Source organism: Sarcophilus harrisii, chromosome 3 (assembly GCF_902635505.1).
Source record: "Sarcophilus harrisii chromosome 3, mSarHar1.11, whole genome shotgun sequence".
Lineage (NCBI taxonomy): Eukaryota > Metazoa > Chordata > Mammalia > Dasyuromorphia > Dasyuridae > Sarcophilus > Sarcophilus harrisii.
In genome coordinates, this window is record NC_045428.1 from 225,809,915 (window position 1) to 225,825,499 (window position 15,585).

Below are 15,585 nucleotides of genomic sequence, written 5' to 3' on the forward strand. Positions count from 1 at the left end.
TGACCCTAAATAAATATCTACTTTTCTTAGATTTGTGTTTTTAAGGTCATCTTCAAGCTGAAATTTTAATCAATCCATGCCATTTTGGCATAACAGTTGAAGAAAGCTGTGAACTGAGATGTATTTGAAAAGATTCAATCTCATTAACTTATTTGGTAAAAATATTGCATCATGATTTGCATGAAATTATTTTCTAAAATTTGATAATCCTAAGGAATACTATTCTTGTACATACCCTTTATTATTTAGTTACAGGCTTATTTCATAAATCATTTTTAATCTTTCTGATAATTCTAGGACTACAGAAATAGTGAATGAGCAACATGAGCAAAGGCATGGAGTCAGAAAAGCACAGGGTATGTAAGGGGGGACAATGGGTGATACAATTTGGCTAGAGTAGAGCACTGAATGGAGGGAGGATGGAAGATGTGTAATATGATCCCATTGTGGCACCTATTTCATGCATTCTGCTTTCCAATCATACTAACCTACTTGCTATACCCTGAACTCTAAATGCCATCTCAAGTCTACAATTTTACCTATGCTAGTGATAAATGTAATATAAATTCAAATCAGTCAACTTTTACTAAACACCTGATTTGTGTAAGGTACTATACTAAGTATAAGTATGGGAATACCAAGAAAAAAAAATTAAATAAAATGTGTTCTATGAGTAGCACATGTTCCTAAGGAGCTTACATTCTTCTTGGGGGATATTGCATGAAGACATTTAAATATAATACAAGGTAAAGAATAACATGGGTGGTGGCAAGATTGGAAAAAAGGTTCTAGAAATATTTGAGGAAGAAGAAAGCATTAACAACTGGGATCATTTGAAAACATTTCATAGAGGAGATGATACCGAAACTAAATCTCCAAAGATTCAGGGTAAGACTTCTGAAAGGTAAAGATGAGGAAGAAGAACATTTCAGTGATAAAAGTGATAACCTATATAAATGTACACAGGAAAGATATAGCATATATTCAATTTGATTAAAATATAAAATCTATCAGTAATCATCAAAATGATTTGGTAAATGTTGAGAAATAGGTCAATCAGGGTTACAGATTAGATACACACTAAACAGAATTAATGAGCATAGTTGCCTAGTGTTTGATAAAACCAAAGAACCCAGCTATTGGGTTAAGCATTCATTATTCAATAAAAACTTATGTAAAAACTGGAAAGTAGTTGAGCAGAAAGTAGGTATAGACGAGCATCAAAACATATGCCAGTATAATGGGTACATTACAAATAGGTACATTATTTAAACATGAAAGATGACAAAAATTTAAAAAGATTTAAGAAAGAAAATACCTTTCATTTAGTCAGTACATTTTTATTGTCTGCTGTGTTTTAGGCATTGTGCTTAAGTACTGAAGATGCAAAGAATTGCAATAGAAAGTTTATACGCTCAAGATCAATCTAATGGGGGGAGAGCATATTAACAGCTAGGCAGGTTATTTTCAGAATAAATTGGAAATTATCACCAGAAGAAAATACTAGAATTAAGAGGTTTAGAAAAGCTAGGTGTAAAAGCTAGAGTTTTAGCCAAGACTTCAAGAAAGCCAAGGAAACAGTAAGTGGAGAAAAGGAGAGATAGCATTCCATGCATGGGAGAAAGCCAGGAAAAAGTCCAGGATAAAGGATAAAGAGATTATAATCATGGCTTTGCTTATATAAAATAAGAAAGATTTTCACAAACAAAACCAATGGCATTAACATTTGAAGGGTAATAGAGAATTAGGAGAAAAAATCTTTGTAGCATATTTCTTCATTAAAGATCTCATTTCTAAGATAATAAGAAACTGGTTCACTTTTTTAGACTAAAAGTTACTGCTCAATTGATAAATGGTCAAAGAATATGAATAGTACATTTTTAGAGAAATAAATTAAAGTTTTCAATAGCCAGATGAAAATATACTTCAAATCTCTTATAGAGAATTACAAATTAAAGCAACTACAAAGTTCTACCTTACATCTACAGATAATGGAGTGACTGTGATAAAATAGCTATCTCAGTGTGATATAGCTCCAAAAAAAGCAAAGGAAGAGGAAAAAGACTCATATTTACAAAAATATATTGATTGCAATTTCTTGTAATGGCAAAGAATTAAGGGAGTGCCAATTAATAGGGAATAGATTTTTAAAAATGATATATGCTATAATGGAATACTACCAAGTTATAAGGAATAATGACCAGGGAAGGTTGAAGAAGCAGGGACATGGAAAGGAGTTTCAGAGAATCCTGGGAAGACTTGAATGAATTCTTGGAGAGTAAAATGTACAGAACCAGAAGAATAATTTAAACAATAACAACATGAAACAAGGCTGAAGAGGTAGCTTGTACTTAGATTGTTGAGGCCCTTAAAATGCAGGCTGATGTGCATTTTTTCAACGAGTCATTTATTTTATCCTGAGGGCTTCATTGAGCCATTTTGAGCAAATAGGTAATATCATCAGATCTCTATTGAGTAATATTATTTGGCAAGCAAGCCGAGAGGGAGGAGAAGAAAAAAGAGGAGAGAAAGAGAGAGAGATATTGAGAGATATTGAGATTAGTGATTCAGAAAGGCTAACACAAGAACAATTCAATAAATTGTTTGGTAAAGAGAACCAAAACTGGGAGGTTTCACATCCAGTCAGTTGGTAAATCTTCTCAGTGTCTCCACCACATCTCTGGGGACGTCCCCTTCTCTCCTTCTCTTACACAAATGCCATAATAATTTAACCCTTCTAACCTCTTTCTGAAGTCTTGGCATAGCTTGGCATAGCTTCCAAAATACGTAGCAAGTTGTCAACCAGCTTCTGCTTGAAAATCTCCAAAGAAGTGAATCTGCAACTTCTCAGAGGTTATTCATTTTCACTTTCGTATGGCTTTGATACCAGGGAATTTTTTCTGAAGTGAAACGTAAATTTACATCTTGCAAATTTTACCTATTACTCTTCATTTTTAAATTTCCCTTTTTTATTCCCAACTTAAACACTAAAAAAAGAACCTTTCCATACACACAGCAAAACACAGAACAACAGATTCTTTAGGAAGCATGAATCTGTTAATAGTGTGCTTTAAAAATTCAGTACATAATAAATTCTACACATTGTTTTCAAAACCATCCTGCTTCTCTGTGCTTCTTCCTGAACGTCATTCTTTCTCGTCTCTGCATTTTCTTTTAATGTCCTTTAAAAAAAAAAATTATTTCACTGTTGCTACCATCCTCCTTAACTCTCTCCCCAATAGATCAAGAATAAGAAGGGGCAGAAATGACGCTGGTGACAAATAATCAGAGTCAGGTAAAGTGAAAACCACATGATGGCGATGTCCAAAAGTATTTGCTTTCTATCCTTTATACCATCTCTACAAGGAGGTGGAGAACATACTTTTTCATTGCTTTTCTGTAGATGGGGTTGTTCAGTACTTTCATCAGAGTTCTTAAGTCTTTAAAAATTGCTTTTGTTTATAATGTTTTAATCCTTTACATAAATTTCAACCTTTCAGGCTGTCACTGTATAATGAGGTAATGCTAATGTGCTAATGGGGAGTGGAAGTAAGTGTGCCTTCAAAATTTTTATGTCTCCAAAAGTTAACATGTTAGTATTATCTCATCATAAAGCTCCTTCCAATTGCTTAAATAAATTTGCTTTTCTGAGAATCCAGATTTTTTTTAAATCTTGTTTTTCAGAGAGCTCATTGATTCTTAGATTATTTCTCTATAATCTATTTTCAAGGTAGATTGGCTTTGATATCAGATGTCTTACATTTTCATCTATTTTTTTCAATCTTGATTTTGTTCCACTTTATGTTCCTGTCTCAGAAAGTTTCTTATTCAATCTTTTCTAGTTTTCAGGGGCTCCACTTTACAGTTACTTATTCTTTTTTTTTTTTTTTAATTCTTTCCTCAAGAGCTTTATATTGAATTTTTTTTTCATCTCTTGCCTCATTTGTTTCTAGTATTTATATAATCCTTGGGGGAAATATATATACATATATATACATATACATACATATACATATATATATATATATGTATATATATTTCCCCCAAGGATTATATATATATATATTTCCCTTTAAGTTTGTACTTAGAATATTTGTGGAATTAGATTTAAAGTAATTTTTGGTATTAAATAGTATCAAAAAGGGTTTCTTTGTTTTATACACATCTTTAGCTTCTAAATTGGTGCTTTGTGTAATACCAGCCTCTGCACCTTGCTATGCCATTAGATAAAGTGTACTTGCAATGCATTAAAAGCCTTAAAAGAAGTTTTCAAAATGTGTCTATATAAAAATGTTTCCTTCATATTTACTTGTAAAGTTGACTTTTGTACCCAAGTATAAGACTTTTACATTTATCTGTTTTAAATTTCTTATACTTAGCCTACTACTCTAGCCTATCCAAGACTTCCTTTGGAGTCTTATCATTTATTGTTCTAGCTATCCTTCCCAGTTCTGGATCATATTCAAATACTATGTCATAATTGCTTTTATCTAAGGCGGATAAAATTGTTAAATAAAACAAAACCAAGCACAGGTTCCTTTGATGCTGCACTGCATACCTTCTGCCAGTGAACATTGAACCATTAAGATTTACTCATTTAATTGGCCATTCAGTCATTCTGACTACATATACCTAATGAGATAATACATGTAAAGTGTTTATAAGTCTTAAATACAAATTATTATTATCATTTAATGCATACCTTTCCAGCTTCTCCACAAGAGTAGTATGAGATATGTTAATGAAAATTTTCTGAAATCTAAAGAAACAAAGCATTCCCCCTTTCTCCTGATTTAGTAATTCTTTCAAAAAAGGAGGTGAAGGCATGACTTGTTTTTGATGAGGCCATTGTGACTTTTTTTGTGAACACTATTTCCCTGGGTATTTACTAATCAGCTCTATAGTATTTATCTAAAATTTCTCCAGAAACCAAAATGAAGCCCACTGAACTTGTTTTTCTTTGCAGACTTTGGTTTATTGCTTTTTTAAAAAATCAAGCCAATAAGGGGGCAGCTAGTTGGTGTAGTGGATGGAGCACCAGCCCTGAAGTCAAGAGGACCTGAGTTCATATCTGGCCTCAGACACTTAATACTTCCAGGGTATGTGACCCTGGGGGGAAAAAAATCAAACCAATATCTCTTCAACAATGACATGATTCAAACCAATTCTAACTGTTCAGTGATGAAGAGAACTATCTATACCCAGAGAGGACTGTAGGAGCTGAGTGTGGACCACAACATAGCATTCTCATTCTTTCTGTTGTTTGCTTGCATTTTGCAATTCTTTCCCAGTTTTTTTTCCTTATTGATCTGATTTTTCTTGTGCAGCAAGATAACTATAAAATAGGGATACATATATTGGATTTAACATGTATTTTAACACTTTAACATGTATTGGACTATCGGGGGGGGGGAGAAGAGGGGATGATTTGGAACAGAAGGCTTTGCAAGGGTCAATGTTGAAAAATTATCCATGCATATGTTTTATAAATAAAAAGCTTTAATAAAAAAATCAAGCCAATATTTGCTCTTTTCCAATGGTGATACCTCTCTTGTTTCCCATGATGCAGTACTACAAATCGTTCTCTTACAGAGAAAAGAGAAACATAATGTTATTCAGCTTTGTCTTCTCACTTTTTTTTCTATAATCATTAGTACATCCATCCCAAGCAAAAAATCCTCTCTTTTATTTGATTTTTCTTTTTCTTTCAGTATAGCTTACCCCTACTCATCTCTTTTCCTCCCATTTTCCTTGCCTTATTTAGTTGCCAACCTCAGTTTATCCTGAGTATAGAACTGTGCCATATTTTTATATTTATTTTTTTATTACGTAGTCAGTCCCATCTTCTCAAACTTTTTATAACATAAATTGGTTGTTGAGTTTCCTGTACATCCATCTCTTCAGATGATTCCCATTTTTCTTCTTCATTGGAATTGTTTCCTTTGTCTTTAATTCCATTCTTCATCATCCCTCATCCTTTCTATTCTAAATTCCCCATGAGTATTTTACTCCATGGGATCCTTCCTATTTTTCCTTTGAATCTTTTAAAATCTACTTTCCCCAAATCTCGGATATATGTCAAATTATGCACAAATTTCCTATCCTCTGTCATAAACTCCGGACAGGGATGGGAGAGGGAAGGTACACTTATTTTCTCTTAGGATTTCCATCAATTCCACCTTAGCAACTAGTTCTTCCCTGTTAGTGAAGATCAAATCCAGAATAGATTTTGGTCTTTTTAATTAGAAGGACAAAATTATCATTACCATTAAGGAAATTAAAAAAGATATTAAATGCTCTTTCTTTGGGGATTTGTAATAAAGAAGACAAGAGAGATAGAAGGGAGGGAAGGAAGGAGGATGAGGGTGAGGGTTTCTCCCATTCCTACATTATCCTGCTTTTATATTAGAATTGTGACCTAGTTAGCAAACTCATGACAAAATCACTTGTCCCTGCTTTTCCCTTCACTCAAATAATTCTCCATTTAGCTGTGTGTGTGTGTGTGTGTGTGTGTGTGTGTGTGTGTGTGATCTCCATATCCTTGTTTCTCTGGCTTTCTTCAAGTCCCATATAAAACCCAACCTTCACCAGGAAATCTTCTTCATCCTTCTTACTTATTATAGTGCTTACCTGTCGTATGCCCCCCAATTTATCCACAAGTATCCTACCTTTACATAATCTATGTTATCTCCTCTTGTTAGAAGATGAGCTTCTTAAAAACAGTGACTGTCTTCTGCCTTTTTGTGTGTGTGTATGACACCTTCAACTCTTAGGTCAGTGCCTGATAAATGTTTACTGAGTTCCCTGTTCTGGTTCTTGGATTTCTTTACATAAGCATACCTTTTTAATGCATAATGTTAATTCACCTTTCCCTTTACCCACCTACTTTCTTTTCAATAAGATATACTTGCACAGAACCATGCACTCAGTATGGGTTTTATTTTACTAAGTCTCTAATATCAGTTTGCCTCCTTGTGTTGTGATCTTTAAATTAATTACTCTTGCCTAAATTTTGGATATTAGTATATAGACATTTGTGGTTATGATTATTACTACTGGATTGCCACTGTTCACTTCTAAAATTGTTTTCTCTTTTGAATATTTTTCTTTCAAAGGATACCAATAAGGAAAGGATAAATCTGTGTTCCTATGATTTTCCTTTTCTTGCCCAAGACTTTTTAATTATTGGAAATATTACTTAGGTTTCTCCTGGAAGTATCTTTTTTGCCTATGTGAATCACCCTAAGTGACTAATTAACATCCATTCTGCTCAGTCTTTTAGAAGTTCTCTATTTTATCTTAGATATATGACCTAGAACAACAGTAGATCTTTTTATTGTTATTAGGTTGACAAATAATTCTCAGTTCCTCAAAACAAGCAATTACCAATTACTCTTACTCAATAAACATTTATTAAATATATAATATGTTCCAGTCACTGTACTAAATGCTACAGCTCTTCATTTCTTCCTTGAGCTTTATGGAATGCGGTCTCATCTTTAGGCTCTATCTACTATATCATTCTTTGGAAGAAAAACACCTCTTCTATAGAGCATCCAGCTCTCTTTGCAATTAAAACTAACTAATAAACAAACTTAAGACCTGCTTTTAAGTTTCAGGTGTACAACTATACTTTTCCTTGCCTCTCTCAGTATTATTAGACTCTTTCATTTCCTATTATTTTGATATGTTTCTTCTCCTCCAAATGAGATCCTTTTCTCCCCTATTGAAGTCTGGCTTCTGTTTTCTTTGGAAACACTTGAATTGTCCCTTACAATTTGGAATGTCCAGAAATATTCTTCAAGTGCCTTAGTCTTTTCCTGCTATGTCAATCTATATTTGGTGCAAATTTATTATGTCAGTGACACCAATAAAAACATTACAAACTTGATGACAGTTACTGCAGAAGGTAAAGTTTTCATCTTTGAACTACTTTTTAAAACTTCAGTCCTAAGTATGTTGTTGTTGTTGAGTCATTCAATAGGGTCCAATTTTGTGTGACTCTATGGACCATAACAGGCCAGACTACTCTATCTTCTGTGCTCTCTCAGAAGTATAAGTTCATGTTCATTATTTCCCTGACACTATCCATCTCATCTTTTGCCATACTCTTTTCCTTTTATTTTCAATCTTTCCCAACATTAAGGCTTCTTTCAGTGAGTTCTGTTTTTTCATGATATAACCATAGTATTTAAGGTTCAGTATTTGACCTTCCAGTAAATAGCCTGAATTTTAGTATTGACTGATTTGATCTCCTTGTCCAAAGGACTTTTAGAAGTCTTCTTCAACAGCACAATTCTAAAGCATCAATTCACTAATTTTGAAGCACTCTGCTTTCCCACAAGGAAAAGGACTAACTCTTACAGTCATATATTGCTACAGGAAAAACCATGGCTTGACTATAATATGGATATGTATTGGCAAAGTGATATCTTTGCTTTTTACTTTGCTATCCAGATTTGCCATAACTTTCCTTCCAAGGAACAATTGTCATGGTTGTAGTCACAGTCTATAGTGGTCTCTGACCCCAAGAATATAAAATCTGACGCTGCTTCTCCCTCTGTTTGCCAGCAGTTGATGGAACCAGTTGCCAATATGTTAGTTTTTTTTTATATTAAATTTCAAGCCAGCTTTTAAACTCTCCCTTTTGACTGTCACCAACAAGCTTCTTAACTCTTTACTTTTCTGCCATTAGAGTTATTTTGCCTGCATATCTGAGATTATTTAATATTTCTTTTGGCAAACTTAATTCCAGCTTTTGATTCATCTAGACTGAGACTGGCATTTTTCATGAGGTACTCTGCCTTTAAGTTAAATATGCAAAGTGACAGTCTACAGCTTTTGTCCCACTTCTTTTCCAGTCTTAACCTATTGTTCCGGTTCTACTCTAAATGTTGCTTCTTGACTGGTACACAGGTTCCTCTGGAAGGACAGGTGACATGACATCATATTTCTATCTCTTTGAGTTATGTTATATTTTGTTGTGATCCACAAGGTCAGAGTAAGCTTTAGTATAGTCAATGAAGTAGAAGTAGATGTTTTTTTTTTTTTTTCCTGGAATTTCCTTGCTTTCTCCATAATGCAGTGAAAATAGACAATTTAGTCACTATTTGAAAAGCCTATTTGAAAACTAGCCTGCTTTTCTGGTAATTCTCCACTCACATATTGCTGAAACCTAGTTCGCAGAATTTTAAGAATAAGTTTGCTGACCTGTAAATAGTTCACTTAATTATCTCTTGTTATATTTGACAGCTTTGTGGCAAGAACTGGTTTTTCTTTGTTAGGATGATTCTGTTTTATTCTTAATATTTATTTTTCTTTAGTCTTCAGCTCTTTTCTGGATGCTTGAATGCAGAGTGCAATTTGGGTTAAAAGAGGTAAAGAGGTCTTATCAATACAGATATAAACAGATGCCTCCATTGTGTTCAGTTTTTGATGTCTCACTCTTCAGTCTTTTCAAAATTAGCATAAAGGTAAAATATGATTTGTTTGTGCTATCTTTTCATTAAACATGTCACTGAGATTCACATTCCTGATGTATTTGGACTTCAGAAAATTGCATCACTTTATAAGGTGGTATTTTGAATTCTTTCTTTTTTGTTTGAGTTATTTTAAATTTATTTTGAAACATTATTGGCTCATCAAATATCTCTAAACTTTTCCTTCATTTAATAATGATTAGTATATAATGGTTGTGGTTGTGCCTTGTGGTGGTTGTTTGTCCTTTATTTGCCAAGAGGACCATGACATCGGGGAGGTGATGCCATGACATGCAAGTGAATTGGATTTAAGAGAGAGAGGGCTGTGCAAAGTCATCATTCTCATTGTCTCCTCCAGAGCCATCTGGATCTAGTGGCAAGACACATATCAAGACAACTGTAGATGACTCTGGATGCAGAGGATGATCTTGATATTATAGATATATTTTTAATTAAAGCTTTTTATTTTCAAAATATATACGTGGATAATTTTCAACGTTTACCTTTCAAAATCTTGTGTTCTAAATTTTTTCCCTCTCTTTCCCCCACTCTTCTCTTAGATGGCAAGTAATCCAATATATGTTAAACGTGTGCAGTTCTTCTATACACATATTTCCTCAGTTATCATGCTGCACAAGAAAAATCAGATCAAAAAGGGAAAAATGAGAAAGGTAGCAAAAAACTAACAAACAACAGCAAGAGTGAAAATGCTATGTTGTGGTCTACCCTCAGTTCCCACAGTGTTCTCTCTGGGTGCAAATGGCTGTCTTCATCACAAGACCATGGGAGCTGGCTCCTTCATCTTATTTTTAAGCAGAGGTCTTTAATAGGTCTGCCTGACTGAAGCCCTTTAAGTGATTAAGATTAGGTAAGAATTGAGGCAAAGAATAGCCTCTTTCAACTAGTTAAAAAAATCAATCTAGGAAGGAAAGACTCTTCAGGATTTATGGCCAAAACAGAAACAATTGATATTTACATTCTTTCTAAGGTTAACCAGGGTCCTATTGTTGGCCAGTCAAAAAAAGCCAGTAATTTAAGTTTAAGGGATGGTCTAGCTGATAAACCCTGAGATATCTAGATAATAAATATCTTAATAGAAAAGATAATTTTATATTCCTTTGGTCAGTGCACCCACAGATAAAGGTATGATAACCTTTGTGGACAGAGGGAGGGAGGAAGCAAAAAGGGAAGAAAGGAAGACTGTGTTGCCTAAGTGAGCAGTTCCAGTGGGCATCTCTACTCATAGAGGTTGTTTGTCCTTTGTTCTTTAAGTGGACCATGAGATCAGGAAAATGATGCCATCACATGCACGTCATTTGGATTTAAGTGAGGGAGGACTGTGCAAGATCACCTCCGAGTTCAGTGGTAACGTCTAGATCAGTGGTCCTCAAACTTTTGTTCTCAATATCTTTATCCTATTAAAAATGATTGAGGATCTGTCCAAAGAGTTTTTGTTTATGTGGTTTATAGTTATAGATTCTGATCACATTAAAAATAAAAACTAATTGTGAATTTGTAAACTCTCTGAAAGGATTTCAGAGATTCCCAGGATGCTCTGGACCAGACTTTGAGAACCACTGAATTCTAGATCCAAGATGATTGGAGATGGCAGGGAGAGGGAAACATTTCAGAGAAAGAGGGAGAGAGAGAGGGGAAGGGGAGAGACAGAAAAAGAAAGGAGAAGAGAGAGAGAGAGATCTTTTTAAAAAATCAATTTTAATTGATGTCTTTTGTTTTTTATTTCATCAAAGATTTCCCTGACATTCCATTTAGAGTCTTCCTCCCAGAGAGCCATTCCATATAACAAAATAGGGTTGTTGTTTTTTAAAAGAAAAAGAAGAGGAGAAATGATCAACACAACTGATCAATATATAAAAACCATATAACATGTATGTATAAAAATATATATAGTGCTCAACACTTTTAGACCTCCTACTTCTATGAAAAAGTGATTTGGAGATATACCTTCATATCATTTCACTGGATCCTTGTTATTTTTCATTCACTTTTGAGTTGTGGGTGAGTGGGTAGATGGGTATGGATAGTTGTTTTGTTTTTAGTTAATATAGTTATAATCATTGTATATATTGTTTATTTGGTTCTATTTCATTCTAAATAGGTTCATACAGATCTTTCCATGCTCCACTATATTATATTCATCATGTAAATCATTTCTTGTGGTACAATAGTAATTTTATCCCATACATGTAACACTTGGTTTATCCATTCTCCAAATGATAGTTGTTTACTTTGTTTCAAATTCTTTGCTGTCACAAAAAGTACTACAACAGATATTTTAGTGTATATGGAGAATATCATTTTTACCAATGGCTTCCTTAGAGTTTAAACTAAGTAATGAAGTCTGAATAAAGGGCATAGACATTTTAATAACTTTTTTTCATAATTCCTTATTGCTTTACAAAGTTGTACTTTTTCGCAATTTCATCAACAGTGCATTCATGTGTTTACTACCTTACCACTCTTCCAAGTACCTTGTCTCCCGCTTTGAGCCCCCTTTTGTATGTAGTCTTCCCATTCTTTGAGAGCAGGAATTTTCTTTTTCTTATTTATATCATCACACACTTTCTGTCACATAACAAGAGTTTAATAAATATTGTATTGGATATGGATAGTAGATGTATTTTAACTTGATTTTTTTTGGTTATCTTTATCAATTTGTGGGGAGTGACATGAAGTTTCTGGGTTGTTCTGATTTGCATTTCTCTTATTATTACTTATACCTTCTTTCCTGAGTATATTTATCTTTTCTATGCATCTTTTCAGTTATTTATTTGATCTTTTGTAATTCCCTCTGTCTGGTGTCTAGTTAAGAATACATCTTTTACCCATAACAACAATATAGAACAGTACAATATAATATAAATGCAATAAATATTTATTAAAGTCCTATTACCTTCCAGGCTATATGCTAAGGCTGGGATAAAAATAAGAAAAAAAAACAATTCCTGCCTCAACAGAGTTTAAATTTAATTGGGGAAGACAATGTACAAAAGGAAGCTGTAACACTCCTAACCCCATGAAGGTACATGATTCCAAAGGGTGATAATACTGTTTTACTCCACCCACAAGCTCGCCAACTAAGGGGGTAGAGGCCCCAGAGGTTCTAATGAAGTGTATGAATACTGAAGCTGATTTAATCTCTGTGATATTGAGCTTTTCCTGAAAGGAGGGATGGGAGGAAAGGAGAATGATGATGGTAGAATCAATCATATCCAAAGAATACAGCTGTTTTATATGATTTGTGAGTTATATATACTTTAAGGTTTACAAAGTGCTTTGCAAATATTATTTCATTTTATAATTACGATAATCCTGGGAGGTGCTTTTATTTTTTGCATTTTACAGGTTAGGAAACTGAGACAGAGATTAAATTAAATGACTTGACTAGGGTTATAGTGTGTCTAAGGCCAGATTTGAACTCAGATTTTCCTAATTCCAGGTCTAGTGCTCCATAAACTGTCACCTAATTGGCCTTTACATGAATAGATCATTAGGTATATACACACCTCCCATATAGTATCTAATCACTTCTGTAGTATGTTTTAAAATGAGAAATTAGTTTACAGCGACACAGTTAGAAATCACTTTTTAGTGTTTTTAATAAAACCAAAACTTTCAGATTAATTAATTTTTATATGATGAAAATTATTGTCCAAAAACCCAATAGTTAGAGGCAAAGTGACATAGTGGGGACCTGGCTTTGAAGTCAAGAAGAAGTGGGTCCAAATCTTAATAGAAGTCTAAAAAGCTAACCTAAGTTCACATAATAGATTGACGTAAAATAAGATGGACACAAATAAGTTTTATCAATGTGTGTGTTTACCAGAATTTCAGTTAGTAAATATAAAACAGCTATGGTAGTACTAGTTACAGAAAGGGGCTCCCCAATCTCCTCATCCATCTCTATCTCTTTTCTTTATAAAGACATGTCTCAGTCCAGTGATCTCTACTACCAGGTAAATATCCCATCAGATTGGGAGCTTTAAACCTCTTGAGCTGTGAGCCAGATCACCAATTCAGAGCTTTTCATTATTACTAAGGAAATCTTTGCTCCTGTCTTTGTGGCCAGTGTCTTTGTAGGCCTAATTCTTCAACTTGAATTTCTTCCCTGTATCATAACTTATGAAGTTCATTCTTGGAGATTCTATTTGTGTCATTTTCTCTGTTCTGTGTTGGCCATGGTCTCCCACAAAATGCCACCTCTGACCCAAGGGGCCTTATGATTCTGAACAAGAAATCTATCCTTTCATATGTTCCAGATAACTTCAGAATAGTAACTCATAGTCATTGGTAGAGAGATTTTTACTTACTAAGAATTTCTCTAACCAATGAAATGATCTGGTTTTTCTCCCTCCAAAAAAATCATATAGCACCAGTTGTATTCTTTGGATAGTAGTGTGTAATTTTTGGTAATATGTCACAATGTCATTTTAAAATCTATATTTTTATCTATAACTGAAATAATCTTTACTTAATATGAAGTCATATTTGCTGTTTTCCATACATATCCACACAAATCAGAGAAACTGTTTCTATTTTATTAGCAAAATAAAGCTTAGCATTAACTGTTTCTCTTTAAAGTCATGTAATAAAAATCTGCTTTTCTTAAGGAAATTTTTTTTGAGGGGGGAGAAAAAACTACAGAAGAAAATAGAACAAAAGCTAGAATCATAGACAAGACAAATTTGAAAGTTATTTATTGGATTTATCATACTCTAAGAGAAATGCAAGTTGTGTAGAGAGATTGCACTTGCATGCAGAATCTTTTTCTGTTTTATGTATGTAGAAATATCCATTTTATTTAGTCCTTGTTAAGAGTCTTTTTATAAAATATAATTTGAGGGAAAGGAAAGCTGCTGCTTATTTAGCTTGGATTGGGACAGAATTCTTAACCTTATTTGTGTCATGGACTTCTTTGACAGTTTGAAAAAGCTTAAGGATTTCTTAGAATAATGTTGTTTTTTAATGCATTAAAGAAAATGTAAATGATTACAAAGGAAACAGATTATATTTAAATAAAGTTATCAAATTATTAAAAAAAAAAAAAAAAACAATTCCTTCCCCTCACCTAGATTAAGAGCATTTAGATTAGGGAAATGTATGCTTTGAGAACTGATTATATTCTTTTTTTTCCCCCCTCCATTTTACTATTTACAGTGTATCCCTATACCGGGGGAACTGCAGACCTATTCGATTTGAGCCACCAATGCTGGATTTCCATGAACAGTAAGTTTAAAGATTTTGTGTTTTGTTTTCTTAAGAAATAGTGTTTTATTCATTTTATGCTATCTTTTTTCTATTCAGGTATCTAATTAATGCTTAATTAATGTTTTTTTCTTGTTGATGATGATTAAAATTTGATTTCTCAAACTGTGTTCTTTGGAACTCTGGAGCCCCATGAAATAATCCATAATGAAGAATGTTGTAATGACAAAATATACATATAAAAGTCATCCATTTTACTGTCTATGTCAGTTTGCCTGCAAGGAAAACCATAGAAAAAGAATTCAGTTAATTGACATAAACTTAAAGGTTCACATGTAGATTCAAAAAATCAATTTCTCAGGTACAAAATGAAGGAGGCATTCTATTCATTTAAAAAAGATCCAACTATTTTATTGACCTACAAAATAGGTATTGACATTATGATACAGTAGACAAAAAGCTAATGAGAACTTGGGTTTCATTAAGAGAAGGATAGCTTCCAGAATGAGGGAAGTCATAGTTCAGATACATTTTGATCAGACTACATCCATGTTCAGAGCATATTTCATTTAGTTTGGGGTCCTATGTATTAGAAAGAAAATTGGTAAGCTGGAGAATGACTAAAAAAGAACAGCTAGGTTAATGATGAAGGGTGTTGAAGTTGTGTCATATGAAAGCTGAAGGAATTCAGAATGATTAACCTAGAGTATAGAAGGCCAGAGTAGAGTTTTGGATATGATAATTCTATTTAAAAAAAAACTTTTATGTTAAAGAGGAATTAAATTTATCCTTCTTGGCCAGAATAACTGTAGGTTGGAATATTGAAGAGGTAATAGAGACTCATAAGAGATCTGTAAGGAAACAATCAGTGATAATCACT

At 33.3% G+C, this 15,585-nt stretch overlaps 1 protein-coding gene across 3 annotated transcripts in view; it reads left to right on the forward strand.

Moving 5' to 3' along the window:
* Window positions 1-15,585, forward strand: part of TMEM131 (transmembrane protein 131) — a 216,343-nt gene that overhangs the window by 112,611 nt on the left and 88,147 nt on the right. For all 3 annotated transcript variants that reach the window (XM_031959112.1, XM_031959113.1, XM_031959114.1), the window contains one exon: window positions 14,658-14,726. In XM_031959112.1, the coding sequence (XP_031814972.1) occupies window positions 14,658-14,726 (69 nt within the window). The remainder of the gene's footprint in view (window positions 1-14,657; window positions 14,727-15,585) is intronic.